The sequence below is a fragment of the Giraffa tippelskirchi genome, chromosome 10 (genome assembly GCF_054371585.1).
Source record: "Giraffa tippelskirchi isolate mGirTip1 chromosome 10, T2T-mGirTip1v1.2.pri, whole genome shotgun sequence".
Lineage (NCBI taxonomy): Eukaryota > Metazoa > Chordata > Mammalia > Artiodactyla > Giraffidae > Giraffa > Giraffa tippelskirchi.
The window spans coordinates 150,764,262-150,785,244 of record NC_137284.1 but is presented as its reverse complement, the minus strand read 5'-3'; the positions used below and the strand labels follow the sequence as shown (position 1 = coordinate 150,785,244).

The following is a 20,983-nucleotide window of genomic DNA, read 5'->3' as shown; positions in this document are numbered from 1 at the left end:
GGGCTTCCACCCTTTACGATGGAGTATCTCCTCAAGTAAATAGTGATTTCTTTGGAGGAGTTCTGCTTGGGATATGTTTCTTTCCTCCTGTTTTAATAATTAACTCAGTCATTTTTGTTGTATCAGTATTGAGTCATGAATTTTTATCTCTATACCTGGGGTTGTTAGCCAAAACTATTTTGTTACTTAAGCTGTTCCAGTTTTGACCATTGGGGTATTGAGAGCTCTTTGAATTTTCTCTTACACCCCTTTGACATACTTCCATCAATGTGGTGTGGTGTTTTTTGGGTTTTGAGGGAGTGCTTCATTACTTTCTGGCACTATCTGATGATACAGGCTTGTATTATGAATTTCCTTTCTCCCAATCACAAAACATAGAATCAGCCATTTCTCCTAAGAAGCAGGTGTTTCTTTGTTGTTGTTGTTATTTTGTTTTGTTTTTAAATAATAAAAGCAAGGAGAGAACTACGTAAGAATGAAGGCGAGTTGGCATGCCTTCCCACCTTTCTTACCTTCTGAACTTGTTTAACTAGTCCTTAGCCGTCAGAGGACCTCTTCGCTTATTAGCTCAAGGCTGATGATTTAATCTCATTTTTGATTGTCTTTTTCATGTCATGAACTTGGACTCGTGTGTGTTGCTTATGCCTTTAGCCACTCAGTCATGTCCAGCTCTTTGCAACTGCATGGAATGTAGCCTCCCAGACTCCTCTGTCCATGGGATTTCCCAGGCAAGAATACTGGAGCGGGTTGCCATTTCCTTCTCCAGGGTATCTTCCCAAGCCATATATTGAACCTGCATCTCCTGTGTCCCCTGCATTGCAGGAAGATTCTTTACCTGCTGAGCCATGAACTTGGACATTTGTACTTAATTCAGAGTTTCCAGGCGTCTTGGAGTACTTCAGCTCTGATCCATCCAGGATCAGGGATTTTCCATCATTGATAATTGAAATCCTTTTGAGAAAGCAAATCAAGGATTTTGACTTATCCTGTATTCTCTTTGAGAGAGAATGACTTAGTACATTTGATTTTAAAAGTTGTAGTTTTCATAGCATAAGGAAGAAATTCTTCCTAGCCTTTCTCTTAAGTCTTTTTGTACATCCTAGGGATAGCATCGGAGAAGGCAATGGCACCCCACTCCAGTACTCTTGCCTGGAAAATCCCATGGATGGAGGAGCCTGGTAGGCTGCAGTCCATGGGGTTGCTAGGAGTCGGACATGACTGAGCGACTTCACTTTCACTCTTCCCTTTCATGCACTGGAGAAGGAAATGGCACCCCACTCCAGTGTTCGTGCCTGGAGAATCCCAGCGATGGCAGAGTCTGGTGGGCTGCTGTCTGTGGGGTCGCACAGAGTCGGACACGACTGAAGCAACTTAGCAGCAGGGATAGCATCAGTGTGACAATTTGAGAAATATTGGGTTGGCTATAAGATGGTGCAGAAAAACCTGAGTGATCTTTCTGGCCAACCCAGTACTTGATACGAGACTATTAGTTTCCTTACTGCTATGGTCCTGACTATTTTCTAAATTCCTACACATTTAGAGTCAGAAGTTAAGGTCACGTGGTTCAGTGTCTGCAGCTGACGTGGACTTCTCTTTGCATTGAGATTCTCTCATAACCTATTTAGGAATAGTGGGTGGTTCTGGGTACTACATTGTCTGCAGCCTAGTAGGGACTAGTAACCATAAGGGTTTTGAGGGTAAAATAAATGCCATACTAACTTCATTTAGTTTTAATTGCAGAGGAGTCTAGATTAGAAGAGGAAAGAATATCAGATCCTAGTACCTAAAGATCTATATGTATAGAACCAGATTAACATAAATGTTATGTATAGAAATAGTTGGAGTAGTTAATTCTTGGATAACATCATTAGCAAACCGTACTATACATTTTCAGACATCTTCGTTCTTTTCGAAAATGCTTTCACAGATAACGCCTTAATGAAAGTACTGGTTTTAGAGGAGCAGTAAAGTGGATAATAATGTTTTTCCCCTTCATCAGATTGTTCTTTGAGCCACAAAAATACTGAGTTCACATATCAAAGAATCAGTGACAGAAAGCAGTTTGTTCTTTCACTTACACATACATGCAGTATTGTTGAATGCCTCCTTTAGCAGTGCATACCTTGCCAAAGATTAAAGGACCATTGGTTTATCCTAACTATTAGCTCCTTGCCATTAACGTCGTATCAAGCACTTACAGGCTATGAATCTCTTATCCCTGTTGAATGAATAAACGAGTTGAAGTCTTCCTTCCTGTCTTTTGAAGCTTGCCTGCTCTTTGTCTTTTTCGCTTTCTCTCTTGATCATCTTTACCTTAACCTAGTGAAGACCATGATCACCCCATTAATTAAAATTCAGTTTCTCTCTACAGAATAGCAACCCCAAGGATTATTGACTTAAAGTAGGAGTTTAGTTTTTTTCTCGTATAAAAGAAGTCTGGAGTCAGGCTTTGAAGTGCTGGCCCAGAGGTTTCATGGAGTAATCAGGGACCCAGGTTCTCTCAGCCTGTTGTCTTTGTTCCTTGCATCCCAGGTGGCTGTTAGACAGTTGTTTATTCATCAGTCTGGCTCCAGATGGCAGAATGGAAGAAAAACAGAAGAAAAAGTGCCCCCCCCCCCCGCCCCGCGACACTTTAAGGAGACTGCCTAAAAGTAACATATCAGGCTCCTCTATACATTTTCTTGGCCAGAACTTAGTGCTATGACTACGTTTTGCTGGAGAGAATCTAAGAGGTAGTTTTTCATCTGGACAGTAATGTGCCCAGTAAAACAAAAAAAACCCCAGAAAGTCAGAGCAAAAACCAAAACCAAAACCACAAAAGCCCCTCAGGATTCTGTTGTTGAATAAGAGGAGGAATGTTTTGCGGTAATCACTGGTTTTTGCCACTATCGTTCACTCTAATGCAGCCCAAAGATGCCTCCTGGCTTCCCCTCACCTCTGGACAAGTGATTTTGCCCATTCTCAAACCAGCCGTCATCACCATCTTGTTTACACCAACTCCTGTTTCAACATCCCAGAATGAGTGGAAAAAGTCCTGAATTTGAGACAGATCTGATGTCCTATGTCTGCTAGTTGACCCCAACTGAATTCCTGTTTTTAAACCTGTGACTATTCAGCTCCTGTAGCCCATTTCTTGAAGCAGTTATTTTCGATGTCCATTCGCCTTCCATATTTTGATTTTGATCTTGTTTACTTTCTTATGAGTAAATCAGTCATCCTCGGCCTCTACCTCAATTTCGTGTATCGCTATGATGTCATCCTTTGCTTCAGTCTCAATACGTGTTTTTATCAATAGTATGTAAGCCTTTGGGCCAGGGTGGGGGGATGTTAACTCCCAAAGGAGACTACTTTGTGCTTTATAAATACCTGTTGAATGAATGAATCATTTCCCTTCTCTCTCTTACTTCCCTCTTCCTAATTAGAATACAATATATTCTATATTTAAAATACTTTCTCTGGACTTTGCTGCCTCTTTCTCCCGCATTTCTCACAGTTCAGTTTTTTATTTAAGAAGAGGCATCTCTCACAGTTTTCTCACTCCTTGTTCTCTTTACTGTTCTCTGTGAATTTTCAGACTTTTCTTTGACATTTTTGCCCCCTTGTTAGCCTTTTCTCATTGTCTAGTCTCTTTGATGCTGCGTTATTGACGCCACATTCTTGGAAATACTGTTAGTTTTTTACCTTTGTAGCTGTTTCTTCTATATTTCCTTTGTTGACGTGCTTCTGCTCTGTAACACTGAGCAAAATATGATGATTTATGTTTGCAATTTGTTCTTTTCTCTCTCTGCCCTTTCTTTGCAGTATCTCAGCTGCGTGTCTGCACTTTGACCTTCGTCTGTCGTCTCCGTATGGCTGATCCTCCAGTATACATAAATTGCTTTTACTACTCATTTCTGCATCACTCTTAAATACTTCCTGGATGCCAGGACTGAAATTTCTCGGTCATCGTAAAGAGCATGTGTAAAATTTGGAATGTTAGGATACGTGTCTCAGGTGCCCATCATTAGGGTGTTGCCTCCTAAACTTGCCATGATAACAATCCTACTGGCAAAGGTTAGCAGCTTCCTGTGCATTGTCTTTTCTGTCTGTAATGCCCTTTTCTTTGTTCTATCCAGCTATCTTTTTAAGATCAAGTTCAGAGATCTGCATATCACCAAGATTTCTAGGATGACACTAGACCCTACTGACTTTCTAGGCTTTGAACTTCTGCCACATTCATTTATCTGTTACCCGGCACTCCTCCTATCCTTGTGTTGTACTGTATGTGGAATAAACCGTCTTTATTATAAATGTCTTATCTTGCTCTAGACACCCTGTAATCTTATTCCTCTTCGTACTGCTAGTGCTCGATATATAATCAGCACTTAATAATATTTGCTGTGGATGATGGCATCCCCTTTTCATTTCCTTATCTTGTTCCATTTCTAACACTGAGATTGCCTAAAAAAAACAATTAATTTTTCTTATCACCAAACAAACATTTCTTTTCCATAAATGAAATGAAGTGCTTGGACTGAGCTGAATGACAGATTTTCAGCCAGCCTTATTGTGTTCTGCTTTGCACTTTTTACAGTACATTATAGAAGGCTTGAAATGATTGCTGGAGAAGTAACGTTTCTCCATCTTTCTTGGTCTTTTGAGTGTCATCTAAAACGTTGGAATAAAAGAGTCATGAAAAGAGCTAGTAGGATTTTGTGGAAGTAAAGGTTTTCCATGGGTGAGTTCAGCTGTGGCCGAGGGAGAGATTGAGAGGGAAAGAGCGACTATGACTAAATGAGGATGAAAATGCATGTAAAAGGACACTCCCATTAGACCCAAGCAGCTTGGCAGACATCAAGGTGATACCAAACCAGCCAGGTAGAAGGGTGCTTGTAGCAAAGTGTTGTGTATATCATGAGGATAAGAATTCACATAAGAGGCATTTTTGCTGTGCACCCCTACAAAAAGAAGCATTTGTTGTTGTTGTTTTTCAGTCGCTAAGTTGTGTTCAACTCTTTACAGCTTCATGGACTGCAATTGTTTTTATGATGAACTATTTTAATAATAAATTCCTCAGCAATATAGTGATGTGATGGACATATGGAATAAAGTAGATCCACTTAACCTACGGTGTCTTTTAAAATCCAGGTATAAGAAATCAGCCGTGATTAAAATTTAGCTCTGTGTAGACTTAAAACCTAAACTAATAAGAGTACGATTCCAGACTCAAATTAGGGAACAAAAGACTTAACTTCACTTGTTTACTTGATTTTGCTTCTTTCCCATAGGGAGTTTGAAATACTGCCTTGTGATTCTGAACCAGCCTTTGGACAAATGTTTTCGTCATCTCTGGCACAAAGGTAACCTTAATTAGCATTTATATTTCTTTTTTTTCTTACTCTTCTTTGGACTAATGTGACGGTTAAATATCCCAGAAGCCAGCTGGAATACTAAAAAGTGGAATTTATAATATGCTGATTTAATTGTTGAGTTATCAGAAGACATTATTATTGCTTCTCTGCTAATCTGTTTATACATGTGGTTTCCAAGGAGTGGACCTCCAAGGACAGAATTATAATATCGCATCACTCTACTGTATATCAGAGCTATTATGTGGATGTTTGTCCTAAGTACTTACAAGTGTTTGTTCAAGTGTAAATATTTTTGGCTCCCGTGACAGCAGAAAACCTCCACAAGCCTCACTCATTCCAGCATTCAGTAATTAGATATCTTCAGGATGACTGGAAGATATTACCAGTATATTAGAATTTCTAGGGGTGCAGAAAAATATAGTTAAAAATGGAATATTTTTACCAAATTAAACTTCTGTGAAGTTTCATGTAAGAAATAGGCTTTATTAACTCTTACACATTATTCTTTGATTTTTATAGAAAGAGTATTAAATAGCATTTGCCATTTTGGACCTCTGTTCTTCTTTAATGAAGTCTTGGTTTTTTTTTCCTAAGGGATACTTTTGCTATGTTTTCAATATAAGTTTTGGATCAAATTAGATAAACAGAAATCTTGATTCATGATATATTGTAGCATATTCTTGATTTTCTTTTACCAGCCCAGAATAGTGTTCTCATTGTTGAGGTTGTGTGTCTCAGAATGCAAATCTGTTACGTTAATCAGCTCACATCTGGACAAAGATAGTTGTGATACTAAAGGGAATAAATTATTATATAGATAATTTTGTGGAAAGAATTTTTCCTGTTCAATATGCTCAGGATGAAAACTCTTGGTATTCCAAATTTAGCCATCTTTAAATTAGCTAACTTAAAATTTCACATTGTAGTTGTACTAACATTGCCCTAAAAGTAAACAGTTACTTAACTATTAACTTATCTTTCATAGCACTTACTGCTTACTTACCTGTAATTAGGTAGTTATTTGGGTATCTTAAAGCCAAAAGGTCTTTTTTGTCACTTTATCTCTATTGTCTAGTGCTGTGTGTGGCACATAATTGCTTATTAATTACAGTGATTGAAAGAAAGAATCTTATATGGTTGATATTGCTCATAAAGACCAAAGCAGACTGACTAGGCACATCGTTTTTTACCTGAACTTATTGTATCATGTTTTATAATATTTTTAGGAGAGTGTGTAAAACTGTGTTTTACTGCAAACATTAGAAATTGATAAAATATTGATTGATAGGAGCTGTTAGAAACCTTGGATGATGAAAACCACATCTTTAGCCTCATATTTTGCGGAGGTTAATTGTCATGTTTTGCACATAGTGTGAAATGATGTAGATTTTTGAGCTGACTGAGTTCTTCATTTTATTAGTTTTTCTGTAGTGAATTTGATTTGAAAATGTCTCAGGCCTGACATTCACCAGCTAATCATTTCAGTTCAGTTCAGTCGCTCAGTTGTGTCCGACTCTTTGTGACCCCATGAACTGCAGCACGCTAGGCCTCCCTGTCCATCACCAACTCCCGGAGCCTACCCAAACTCATGTCCATTGAGTCGGTGATGCCATCCAGCCGTCTCATCCTCTGTCATCCCCTTCTCCTCACGCCCTCAATCTTACCCAGCATCAGGGTCTTTTCAAAGGAGTCAGCTCTTCGAACCAGGTGGCCAAAGTATTGGAGTTTCAGCTTCAACATCAGTCCTTCCAATGAACACCCAGGACTGATCTCCTTTAGGATGGACTGGTTGGATCTCCTTGCAGTCCAAGGGACTCTCAAGAGTCTTCTCCAACACCGCAATTCAAAAGCATTAATTCTTTGGCGCTCAACTTTCTTTATAGTTGAACTCTCACATCCATACATGACTACTGGAAAAACCATAGCCTTGACTAGACGGACCTTTGTTGGCAAAGTAACATCTCTGCTTTTTAATATGCTGTCTAGGTTGGTCATAACTTTCCTTCCAAGTAGTAAGCGTCTTTTAATTTCATGGCTGCAGTCACCATCTGCAGTGATTTTGGAGCCCCCAAAAATAAAGTCTGACACTGTTTCCACTGTTTCCCCATCTATTTGCCATGAAGTGATAGGATTGGATGCCATGATCTTAGTTTTCTGAATGTTGAGCTTTAAGCCAACTTTTTCACTCTCCTCTTTCACTTTCATCAAGAGGCTCTTTAGTTCTTCTTCACTTTGTGCCATAAGGGTGGTGTCATCTGCATATCTGAGATTATTGATATTTCTCCCGGCAATCTTGATTCCAGCTTGTGCTTCATCCAGCCCAGCGTTTCCCATGATGTACTCTGCATAGAAGTTAAATAAGCAGAGTGACAATATACAGCCTTGATGTACTTCTTTTCCTATTTGGAGCCAGTCTGTTGTTCGATGTCCAGTTCTAACTATTGCTTCCTGGCCTGCATACAGGTTTCTCAAGAGGCAGGTCAGGTGGTCTGGTATTCCTATCTCTTTCAGAATTTTCCAGTTTTTTGTGATCCACACAGTCAAAGGCTTTGGCATAGTCAATAAAGCAGAAGTAGTTGTTTTTCTGGAACTCTCTTGCTTTTTCGATGATCCAGCAGATGCTGGCAGTTTGATTTCTGGTTCCTCTGCCTTTTCTAAATCCAGCTTGAACATCTTGAAGTTCACGGTTCACGTATTGCTGAAGCCTATCTTGGAGAATTTTGAGCATTACTTTACTAGTGTGTGAGATGAGTGCAATTGTGCGGTAGTTTGAGCATTCTTTGGCATTTCCTTTCTTTGGGATTGGAATGAAAACTGACCTTTTCCAGTCCTTTGGTCACTACTGAGTTTTCCAAATTTGCTGACATATTGAGTGCAGCACTTTCACAGCATCATCTTTTAGGATTTGAAATAGCTCAACTGGGATTCCATCACCTCCACTAGCTTTGTTTGTAGTGATACTTCCTAAGGCCCTCTTGAGTGATCATTTGGTTTGCATTAAAAAATGAACACTTGGTCAGTACATGTATATGAAGGGAAGTAAAGGTATCTAAAGTGTCCTGTATAGTGAAATGGTTGGATAACTCTCATTTCCCAAATAACTTTTCCTTAGGTTATTGAAATGCTAAATTCTTTCATGTATGTCTCCAGGATAATTCTTGTCATTTTGGAGCCATGAACCATTATAAAAAGCAGCTCTGTTAACAATGACTAAAAAATAGGTTTTTTGTGAATCTCATAACAGAGGCTGTGGGCTTGTGTTGCTGTTCTTCTAAGAAATAGCAATGAAATAGGGAAACTCTGAGCTTTAGCTCATTTTCACAAAAGAGTGTCCCAGAAAAAAGCAGCATCGGTGGTTTGGGGGAAGAGACAGAATTGTGTCTTAAGATTTCATTTCAGCAAGTAAGTCATGGCTGGAGGCTGCCCTGCTGTTTCTCTTGAGCTTATTTATGCATGCAGCATTTTCTGTAACTTCTGTGGATGTGAAGGTTTGGCAAGAGCAGAAATTAAGTGGTGAGAGCTGACCGCAAAACCAATACACATGAAAATTTGAAGGCTAGTGCATAGCATAAGTCTCTTATATAAAAGTCTATATTTTACCTTTAACCTGTATGTGAAAGGCTTCTGTTGAGTAGGTATTTCTTGAGATTCCTTTCAAAGGAAAGACTACTTTGAAGATGTTAGTTCACATGTTATAAAATCTAGTTTAAATGACTTAAAGAAAGGCTTCACGGGAGATTAAAATTATAAAAGTTTTTGAGTGTGTTTTCCCTCTACTACGTCATGAAGTTTTAAGGACTTTTTGGTCACAATTCTTGGAATATATCCCTACCTGTCTAACATTATGTACTCTGCATTTAATCTGGGGGCATAAAATAAATATTTGATAGGTAGGTAGTTAGATAAAACGACAGAAGTCTAGTTAGTATCTCACTAAGTGTTCTATGGCAATCAGAGATTATTGGCCTTTGTGACTATTGCTGTTAGATATCTTAACCTCTCTCCCTCCCTCCCTCGCTCTTTTTTTTTTTTTTCTTGAGCCAGGCTTTCTCTTCCAGTAAATGTCTTTTTCACCCTGAAATATACAGTAAGTGAAAGAAACAGGGATGTCTGTGTTTGAATGGTTCTGGTTATTTCTTGTTGTGGGTCAGTGTTTTTCATCTCAAGGTCACCAAGCTTACCGGGTCCTCACAGGTAGTAGGAGAGGTCTCTGAGTTACATGAAATTGAAATACAAAAAAGAAATAAGAAACCCACAGACATTCATTTACGTGGGATAAGGTTGCATAGATTGATCATATATGAGGTTTCTAAGGAGTTTGACTTCCTGAAGTATATCCTCATTTTTAACATGAGTTCCTGGCCTCACCCTGCCTCTTGCATTTGATCCACAGAACAGTGGTGACCATATTAATCAGATTACGAATTGATGATCACATATGTCAATGCCAGGTGTTTAATCCTTGGCCTTATAGCTTTTTCCCCTAATAAGGAATTACTTTCCTTTACTGGGTGTCTGTCTCTCTCATTACTCTGGAAACCAACCTTAAGATCACACGAAGATATGGGCAACATGCTCTGTTCATTTTGGATGAGGCTTAAGTCATAAGATATTTGACATACTCGGTGGGTCTTACAGGTTAAAGGGAGGCACATGCGACATTTCATGAATTGAAAAACAAGCAATGTTTTTGGTTTTGTAGTATCATTTTTCCCCCTTCTGTTCTGTTTGTAATGGACCTGTTGAGGCCCTTCTGTGCCAGGCATGGGGCTCGAAGCTGGGGGTGGGACTCTGGGCTCTGGGTTTTGGTTGGAATGGAGAGCTGGTGGGGCGGGGAAGGTGTGGGTGGGACTCTGGGCTCTCAGTTGTGGTTGGAACTTCCCTGGTGGGGCGGGAAGATGGGGTTGTGGAGGCGTACAGTTGCAGCCTGTTCTTGATGACAGCATCTTCATCAAGAGCCACAAGGCCTCAGAGCGAACGTGCTGTATCCCCGCTTCTCAACAGCTGTGAACCTATTGTAGCGTTTGATTAATTGCATCTGCTTGGCTCATGTCTGTATGCTTGTCTTTCTTTAAAGAAAAACACTTTAGCTGAATAAATATTTTTTAACAGAATCATGACTTGCTCCACAAATTATAACGATTTTGTGCTAGTGATCAGTACTGCCGTCAGGTTGAAGTTTGAAGTGACATAGATCTGCTATAAAGCACCTGTTGTACTGTCCCTTTCCTTTCTTTTGTAAATTATGCACCCCAGGACTGTTTTCCCTTGATGACTTGAAGTGAAGCTCAACCAAAGTTAACATTTACAGTATGTAAAGTTTTCTTTTTCCTTTCCTTTGCTGCTGCTGCTGCTAAGTCGCTTCAGTCGTGTCCGACTCCGTGCGACCCCATAGACAGTAGCCCATCAGGCTCCCCCGTCCCTGGGATTCTCCAGGCAAGAACACTGGAGTGGGTTGCCATTTCCTTCTCCAATGCATGAAACTGAAAAGGGAAAGTGAAGTCGCTCAGTCGTGGCCGACTCTTAGTGACCCCATGGACTGCAGCCTGCCAGGCTCCTCCGTCCATGGGATTTTCCAGGCAAGAGTACCGGAGTGGGCTGCCATTGACCATCTCTCTATTCTGTGGGACTTTCTTCCTTCACTTCTGGTGTCCATTTTGTTTATTTTCATTAGGAGAAATTGGATACTTGTAATTTTTTATGAGTAGATCGGTTGAATTGGTTGGTAGCTTTAAAATACTTGGTATATTAAAGAAATAGCTATTTCATTCCTATTATATGTATTTGTATACATTATGTGTATTAGAAGGATTTCAAAGGAAACATTTTTGATAATCACCTTGAAATTTCAGAATCACCGTAGAGTTATTCCTAAAGCTGACTCTGAAAGAGCTAGTCATAGTCCATCTCTTTTTTTTGGAGGGGGAGTGTTTCTAATATAGTTTTTCCTCTGTCCTCATCTTCTGCTGCTACCCCATCCTGTGTATTCAATGACTGATATAATTGAACTCCCTTCTTTTTTTTATTGCCTGAAATAGATTTTTATTATACTTATTCATCTTTCAAACTTTGACTCATGTTTAAAGGTCTAACTCAAATGCTGTGTATAAAAGCTTCCTTACTTAGAGTGCCCAGGTAGAGATTTTCTCCCTAGTATTTGTCCTTCGCTTCTCTTACTTAGAAGTATCACCTGATCCCTCCTTGAGGTTCAGCTTCTTAAAGAGGGATACAGAATGCTTAGCAAAGGTGTTTTCCTCCTGGTGCCTGTGAGACTAGCCTGGGAGCAGCCATTGTAGGTCATCCTAACAGTTGCTGAAGGTCAGGGTCTGTCTTTGGTACTTTCTAGATTCTGGAAATCCTTTTGCCCTGCTGTGAACCAGTTAGCGGGCAGCAGATGCATGCACACACACTCTCTCTTCCCCTGCAACCAAGATTCCTCTCGTTTCTCAGCCTAGGTTGGGTCCCTTTTCTATTTCTGCTGAACTGGAGCTCTGTTGATCAATTTCTTTTTTCCTCTGCTCTAAGACTCCCAAATGCTTACTTTGTATTTCCTAGTGTAACCGATCAGAACTGCTGTTTTCATTAATCTCACCTCCTTTCCTCATAGCTCATGTGCAAGGAATATATTCCTTTTTTGCCTCTTTCATTTTATGTCATTGACAATTGAAGTAGTAACAAATGTGTCATTGGAATATATCCTCTTTGTCCATTAAGGTATTATGGTAAGGTATATCTTTTATTATAGAGAAGGACATAAAATTATGCAATTAAACAACACCCTTATCTTCTGACTTTAATTTCTAAAGAGATTTATTGTATATTTTTACTGCAGTGCTTGTAATGCTCCTTTCTTAATTTCTTTGTGAGAATGGTAGATTGACCTTATTTTTGAGAAAATACATGCCTCAGTTTTACCCTAGATTTTCATCCTTAATTATAGAAATATATGTGCATTTTAAAGATTTAAAACATTGCTTTTTATAATGAGACAGTGACAGTCCCCATTAGCTATTTAATATTTCCTTCATTATTTGTTTTATACTTGCATTTTTTATTTTTCATTATTGCCCATGAAATGATTTTTATGTGTATTTTAACCATCAGTTAAGGTAGGAGATGAAATGCTGTGACTAAATAGGAAAGTGCCCCTAAAATAGGGATTGCCAGGCCGTGTGATTCTGTATCCTTTATGGCAGCTAGTGTAGAGGTTTTGACTGCCTGTTTTACTGTGTTTTTTATGCCATTTAGATCTGTGTCCTTACTGGTACATTGATGTTTAATGTAACTAGAAAATGACTTCAAGTTAGTATGGCTACTTATATTTTAATAAATATATATATTATGTGAACGTACGTTTTTTAAACTTGTTCATTCATTTATTTACTTACATTTGCTCCATGTTAATTTATAGGCACACTCACACTTACACACAGACTTTTCTGCTGATGTTAAGCCCAATAAAGTAAGCCTGATGTGTGATTAGTTGCAAGACTCTAAGCGTGTTGTTAACAGTCATCCTTGCTAGGGAGGCTCAGCAGGACCTTTGTGGTACTGTGTCCTCACTGAAACGGTGTAAAAGTAGAACACAAACAAAAAACTCCGAAGGATTCTAGGATTCTATCTCTGCACTAAGCAGATGGTTGAATGCTACAGAAACCTAGTTAAAAATAAAGCATCACCTTTGGGTCAGCTATCCAAAAGTGAATTCAACATTTTGCATTTCTTAAAGTTGATGGTGTCCAACTCTGTAGAAGGTATCCTGTCATTTTCCCAGTCAGAGTGTTCAGGTCTTAGGGGGCCTTCCCTGAAATGCAGATGTTGTCATGTTCACAGCGCTTCCCAGAAATTTGTTACAGAGACATAAAGTTTTCTCCATGGTGGCTTTTCTCCATTCACTTGTAACACAGAGCTTATTCAGATGGTTTGAAGGTCTTCTGAAAGAGTAGTCTTTGGAGAAGCAGTCAGAGAAACATGGTGTGAATCACCTCCTTTTCCCCACTTTGTGAATTGTATCTTACCCTTAAGAATCTGGAAACATTTATTTTTACCCCATTCTGCTTCAAAGTTTGATCTCTAAGTACTGTTATGTGTTAGATAAATATTAATGTTCCTATGTGTGTTAATTTTTGCCCTGCTTTGCTTAGTGGCTTCTCCCTTGTAATAGTTTGTTTGAAGGAAAGCTGCATCTGAAAGTTTATCTTTAGACAGAGAGCATGGGTGCTCAGTCGTGTCTGACTCTTTTGAAAACCCATGGAGTGCAGCCCACCAGGCTCTTCTGTCCATGGGATTTTCCAGGCAAGAATACTGAAGGGGGTAGCCATTCCCTTCTCCAGGGCATCTTCTGACCCAGGGATCAAACCTGCATCTGTTACATCTCCTGCATTGGCAGGTGGATTCCTTACCACTGTACCTGGGAAGATCATGCTATTTAGTTGAATATAAGTCAGTAAAGGCAGGAGAAGGGGACGACAGAGGATGAGATGGTTGGATGGCATCACCAACTCAATGGACATGAGTTTGAGTAAACTCCGGGAGTTGGTGATGGACAGGGAGGCCTGGCGTGCTGAATTCCATGGGGTCGCAAAGAGTCGGACCCGACTGAGCGACTGAACTGAACTGAAAGTCAGTTAAAGAACATTACCACTGGCTAATATTTGTCTACAATTACAGAGTAAAACTAAGGTGAACTTTTTTGGAGTCCTGGTCTTTGGGGGAAGCTGAGCCTCTCTGAGCATTTGCTTTCCCAGTAATAGCTGCTCAGAGTCTCATAAAGAAGCTGCCATTGGGAAGCAGAAAAGCTAGTAAGAAGATGACCTCTTTCCTGCTTTACTCAGAAGTTTGGTTGTGAGGAAATCTGATCTGTATCCTCTTGTATCTGAATTTACTGGCAGTGTTCGGAACAAACTGAATGGGGCATCATAGTGGTAAATCATAGGGCAAAATACTTGTTTAAGCTAGTAGGGGAGTAACTATTTGTTGTTGTTCAGTTGCTAAGTCATGTCCGACCTTTTGCGACCCCATGGATTGCAGCATGCCAGGCATTCCTGTCCTTCGTTTTCTCCCGGAGTTTGCTCAAATTCATCTCCATTGAGTTGGTGATGATATCCACCATCTCATTCTCTGCCGTCCCCTTCTCCTTTTGCCTTCAACCTTTCCCAGCATCAGGGTCTTCTCTAATGAGTTGTTTCTTTGCATCAGGTGGCCAAAGTATTGGAGCTTCAATATCAGTCCTTTGCGTGAATATTCAGGGTTGATTTCCTTTAGGATTGACTGGTTTCATCGCCTTGCTGTCCAAGGCATCTCAGGAGTCTTCTCCAGTACCTCAGTTCAAAAGCATCAATTCTTCAGCGCTCAGTGGAGGAAATAGTCTATAATTTTGAATGTATTCAATAGAACTGAACAGTGTGCAGTGTTAGATAACTATAATAGCAGGATCTCTGTGGAAATGAAATAGTGATACCTTTTAATAAGACATCCTTGCCATCTCAATCATTATCATAAATTTGGCTTTTAAGGGATTTGCTCGTTATGACTACCTGGATAGGTAGAATATCGTGTGCATTTTTGTCATTTAATTGCATCCAAGCAAAGATCCAGCTGATACTTTAGCTGGGAAAATGCTAGGCTTTAGGGTATCTGAATTTTCATTCGGATGATCCAGGAAGCATCTGTTCTACTGATGAGTAGATTAGTCATTAGACTTAAGAATCCTATAACGGTGAGGCTTAGCACAGTTTATTGAACTACCAAATTGACACTATTTGTGTCATTTTCTGTTCTTAGTGGTTCACTGAACTTATGTTTTGAGCACATTTAAGTGAACATTGAGCCAAAGATCTGATGAGCAATTTGCATACTTGGTTCTGGTCCATTAAGCAAAACAGTTATGTACAAGCTGTAGTCCCTGTAAATAAGGCTGGCAGGAAAGATCTGTCCCAATCATACAGAAACATTTGAGGACTACAAAAAGTCATTTAAATAGATGCCATTTTAACATATTAGTGATACAGAGCAAAATGCGTGTAGTCTGATTTGAGGCTGGAAATATAATTTACGACTCTCATCCCAAGATGATGGCCCATCTCTGTTGAATTCGATCTTTCATTATTTTGGGTGTTATAAATGTCAGGTATTAAGGACCTCAGTGTTATTTTCTGAGGATTCACTCTCAGGTCATCGTGTTTTGTGATATTTTGTTTCAGTAAGTACGTTATCATAGGGCACTGATGAAACTGATACCGAAGCCTGAAGTACTTCATAGTTGTAAAGCATTTAGCATTCTCCTGCCACACGTCCTCATTTCATGGTACTTTGTATGAACTGTTGTGTCTGTGCACACGTGCTCATTTGCTCAGTTCGTGTCTGACTCTTTGCCACCCCATGGACTGTAGCCCAACAAGCTCCTCTGCCCATGGAGTTTTCCAGTGAAGAATGCTGGAGTAGGTTGCCATTTCCTCCAGGTTATCTTCCCTACTGAGAGATCGAACTTGTATCTCTTGTGTTTTCCTGTATTGGTGGATGGATTCTTTACCCTGCACCACCTGGGAAGCCCATGAACTGTTGTACTTGATATTTAAAAAAGAAAAGTAATATTAAAATACCAAGTTTCACAGTATAGCATTTTCTAATATGGTTCCTGAGAGTAAAAAAATTCCAGTATTTCCTTTTTTAATTTGTATCTTTTCCCATTGTTGGGTGTCAAAAAATAATAAAGGCTGATGATGTTATTTCCTCCCCAGTAAGTCATAAATATGCTTCCCTGATAGCTCAGTTGGTAAAGAATCTGCCTGCAATAGAGGAGACCCCGGTTTGATTCCTGAGTCGGGAAGATCTGCTGGAGAAGGGATAGACTACCCACTCCAGTATTGTTGGGCTCCCTTTGTGGCTCAGCTGGTAAAGAATCCGCCTGCAATGTGGGAGACCTGGGTTCAATTCCTGGGTTGGGAAGATACCCTGGAGAAGGGAAAGGCTACTCACTCCAATATTCGGGCCTGGAGAATTCCATGGACTGTATAGTCTATGGGGTCGCAAAGAGTCAGACATGACTGAGCGACTTTCACTTTCCAGCCATAAATGTATGACTGTAAGAATTAAAATTATAAAATATTTTATTTAAAATTCTTTAGTTAGAGTGTATCTATCCTATACATATGTTGTTGTTGTTGTTCAGTTGCTAAGTCGTATCCGACTCTTTGCGATCCCGTGGACTGCAGCGTGCCAGGCTTCCCTGTCCCTCACTATCTCCTGGAGTTTGCTCAAGTTCATGCTCATTGCATCAGTGATGCTATCCAACTGTCTCATCCTCTGTTGCCCTTTTCCTGAATATATATATATGTATATATGTTGTAAATGTGTGAAACACATTCCAAAGTAATAGAACTTAATGGAAAATAATAGACTCTTCCAGAATATTTTTGAAATTCTAATCCTGCCCTTAAGATAAAATTGTTGTGTAATTTTGTTATGAAGATCAAAGTGTCAAAAAATGGCCCCTCCCCTCCTGTATTACATCATTACCTTTAATAACAGGAGGGTATTTCAACTTCTTCAGTGACATGATATGTCTTTGGGATGTTCCTAGGTGTCTAAGAGGGAGATGGTACAGGATAGATTAGATGCAGTGTGTATTTTCAATTGTCAGCAACTTTTGATTATGTTAAAAAAAACCAACAGATTGGTAATACTATGTTTAAAACATATTTATCATTACCAGCCTGTATCATTCATTTGACAAATAGTAATTTGATGTATAATTTATCATTGGTTACAAATCCAAGCCCGTCTTTCTGGTTTATGATTATTTTATACATCTTATTTACAGTGATGGATTTTATAATTTCAGCCCTTTTCCTGGGGTTTCACTGGCAGTGTGATCATGATTCACAGCATTGTGCATCCTTTGTGTTCAATAGCATACAGAACACTACAGGAATAAGAAGAGAGGCATTATCTTTTTACTGGCCAGAAATAAGCAAGGTTTGTCATCTGAGAGGAAAAAAAGATAAATATAAGCTGAAATTTGCAGGAGTATGGTTGTGAATGTCCATAGAAAGCAAATTTAGGGATCTTGAGATATGAATATGCCAGCCTAAGCTTATAGTTTACATTAAATAGTTTATTTAACATAATAGACTTAACTGTGAATGGCTTATCCATGTCCATATGCTTAAATTCACAGGATTCTCTGTTGCTTTATGTAGGCAGGATTGTTAGTTTGGTTTTCCTTTATCATTTTTTAAAAATCTCAATTAGTACTGAATGAAAGACATCTTTGAGAAAATATGTTTTAATTTGTAGCATTCAGTAGGCCTTTAATGACTATCTTGCAAAACTCTGGTTGAATAAAATGCCATCTCTTGTTGGAATGAGATAGGGTTATTGTCATAATGAAACACTGTTTCTAGTTTTTATGGAACATTTTTAGCAGAGGCGTCAATTATAACTTCCAATCCACTTGTGCCTTTTTACAACTTGTCTTACATAACTAAGCAAAAAATAATGTTTATGTTACAAATTAGTCTAACTGTTATTTTTTCTAATGATAATGGAATTATAAGCATGCTTTAATAGCTTCTTAATATTTTCGTGAAGAGGTGAACTGTTGATCATCTCAAAGTAAATACGCAAATCTAGATATATCTGCTTTCTGGGTCTTAAAGAAGTGATGTTCTTTTTCTCCACAGGAAAAAAATAAATAGAAAGCATACATAAATTTTTTTTTCTTTGTAAATAGAAAGCAATCTTTCCATATTTAACATTAAAAGCTGTGCACACATTACTTTACATATGTTTAGTTAAATGTGGTATCAGTTCAGTTTAGTTGCTCAGTCGTGTCCGACTCTGCGACCCCATGGACTGCAGCACACTAGGCCTCCCTGTCCATCGCCAACTCCCAGAGTTTACTCAAACTCATGTCCATCGAGTCGGTGATGCCATTCAACCATCTCATCCTCGGTTATCCCCTTGTCCTCCCACCTTCAATCTTTCTCAGCATCATGGTCTTTTCCAATGAGTCGGTTCTTTGCATGAGGTGGCTGAAGTATTGGCATTGCAGCTTCAGCATCAGTCCTTCCAATGAATATTCAGGACTGATTTCCTTTAGGATGGACTGGTTGGATCTCCTTACAGTCCAAGGGACTCTCAAGAGTCTTCTCCAACACCACAGTTCAAAAGCATCAATTCTTCGGCGCTCAGCTTTCTTTATAGTCCAACTCTCAAATCCATACGTGACTACTGGAAAAACCATAGCTGTGACTGCATGGACTTTTGCCTGCAAAGTAATGTCTCTGCTTTTTAATATGCTGTCTAGGTTGGTTGTAGCTTTTCTTCCAAGCAGCAAGTGTCTTAATTTCATGGCTGCAGTCACCATCTGCAGTGATTTTGGAGCCCCCCAAAATAAAGTCTGTCACTGTTTCCCTTGTTTCCCCATCTATTTGCCATGAAGTGATGGGACCGGATGCCATGATCTTAGTTTTCTGAATGTTGAGTTTGAAGCCAACTTTTTCACTCTCCTCTTTCACTTTCATCAAGAGGCTCTTTAGTTCTTCTTCACTTTCTGCCATAAGGGTGGTGTCATCCACATATCTGAGGTTATTGATATTTCTCCCAGCAATCTTGATTCCAGCTTGTGTTTCTTCCAGCCCAGCGTTTCTCATGATGTACCCTGCATAGAAGTTCAATAAGCAGGGAGACAATATACAGCCTTGCCGTACTCCTTTCCCAATTTGGACCCAGTGTGTTGTTCCATGTCCAGTTCTAACTGTTGCTTCCTGACCTGCATATAGGTTTCTCAGGAGGCAGGTCAGGTGGTCTGGTATGCCCATCTCTTTCAGAATTTTCCACAGTTTGTGGTGATCCACACAGTTAAAGGCTTTGGCATAGTCAATAAAACAGAAGTAGATGTTTTTCTGGAACTCTCTTGCTTTTTCGATGATCCAGCGGATGTTGGCGATTTGATCCCTGGTTCCTCTGCCTTTTCTAAATCCAGCTTGAACATCTGGAAGTTCACTGGTTCATGTACTTTTGAAGCCTGACTTGGAGAATTTTGAGCATTACTTTGCTAGTGTGTGAGATGAGTGTAGTTGTGCGGTAGTTTGAGCGTTCTTTGGCATTGCCTTTCTTTGAGATTGGAATGAAAACTGATCTTTTCCAGTCCTGTGGCCACTGCTGAGTTTTCCAAATTTGCTGGCATATTGAGTGCAGCACTTTCACTGCATCATCTTTTAGGATTTGAATTAGCTCAACTGAAAGTCTATCACACTCCATTAGCTTTGTTTGTAATGATGCTTCCTGAGGCCCACTTGACCTCACATTCCAGGATGTCTGGCTCTTGGTGAATGATCACACCATCATGGTTATCTGGGTCATGAAGATCTTTTTTGTATAGTTCTTCTGTGTATTCTTGCCCCCTCTTCTTAATATCTTCTGCTTTTGTTAGGTCCATACCATTTCTGTCCTTTATTGAGCCCATCTTTGTATGAAATGTTCCCTTGGTATCTCTAATTTTCTTGAAGAGATCTCTAGTCTTTCCCATTCTGTTGTTTTTCTCTATTTCTTTGCACTGATCCCTGAGGTATAGAGATGGGTTGGAGATTCTGCTTGTAGGAAATTATTTTTATATTGTGTCGGTGATATTTCTTACCTTCCCGTAAGCATGCACCCATGAACTGTTATAACCAAGTAGCTTAGATGGTAAAGAATCTGCCCACAGTGTGGGAAACCTAAGTCGATCCCTGGGTTGAAAGATCCCCTGGAGTAGGAAATGGCAATCCACTCCATTATTCTTGCCTGTTGGATTCTGTGGACAAGGAGTCTGTAGGGCTGCAGTTCATGGGGTCGCAAAGAGTTGGACACCACTGAGCAATTAACACTTTCGCATTGATATAGAATCCTGAGACCTTTCACATCTCTATTATTCGTTCAGTTTAACCAAAAATTAAGAATGAGATGTGAATGTGGATGTTTTATTCTTTATTAGGCACAATTGGCATTCAAGTTTCAGGAAGGAAAACTGAGCTATGCAGTCTCTTATTCAAACAGTTGTAGGTATAGTGAGTTTTGATTCATTCACTGTATCTCTCTGCAAACTGAGACTTTTTTCTGCTAGCCTGACTTTTAGAAGTTACAAACCATAAATGTCAGACTTCCAATCAGTATGAAAATAAGTTGGTGGAGAGTTACCCGTTTTCCTTTCTTCTCTCTCCACACTGTGAGACTAATAAGACTTCTTGTTTTGAATGTTGACCTTGGTACTTGGAGATCTTTTGACACTGAAGTGGATTTCAGTTATGTTTACTATTTGGTGCTCATTGTGTCAGGAACATTCAGTTATTATTTTATACAAGGATCTTTAATCCTTGTTTGGCACTCGTTGGAACAAACTGGAAGTGGATATTTCTATTGCATTTCAACTTTAGAGTCAATGTAGAATTTACTTCTGCCTCCCAGCGAGCATTTTGTTTCCCTCTCTAACATTTTTATATTGTCTCGCTGTTGGTGGTGGTGTCTTTCTGTTTTTCTTTTTCTTTTTTTTTTTAATTTTTGAACACTGAACTAATAATACTATCACCTGCCTTTTATATTCAGTTTGGAATCAAAATTAAAACACAATTTATTGATGGTGGTACATGGAT

The 20,983-nt window shown here is 39.3% G+C and overlaps 1 protein-coding gene across 14 annotated transcripts in view; it reads left to right on the top strand.

Moving 5' to 3' along the window:
* Positions 1-20,983, top strand: part of TPK1 (thiamin pyrophosphokinase 1) — a 559,100-nt gene that overhangs the window by 267,787 nt on the left and 270,330 nt on the right. For all 14 annotated transcript variants that reach the window (XM_081534537.1, XM_081534527.1, XM_081534535.1 and 11 more), the window contains one exon: positions 5,268-5,339. Coding sequence is in view for 7 of the 14 variants with exons in the window: in XM_081534527.1 (XP_081390653.1) it covers positions 5,268-5,339 (72 nt within the window). In the remaining 7 variants the exon portion in view is untranslated. The remainder of the gene's footprint in view (positions 1-5,267; positions 5,340-20,983) is intronic.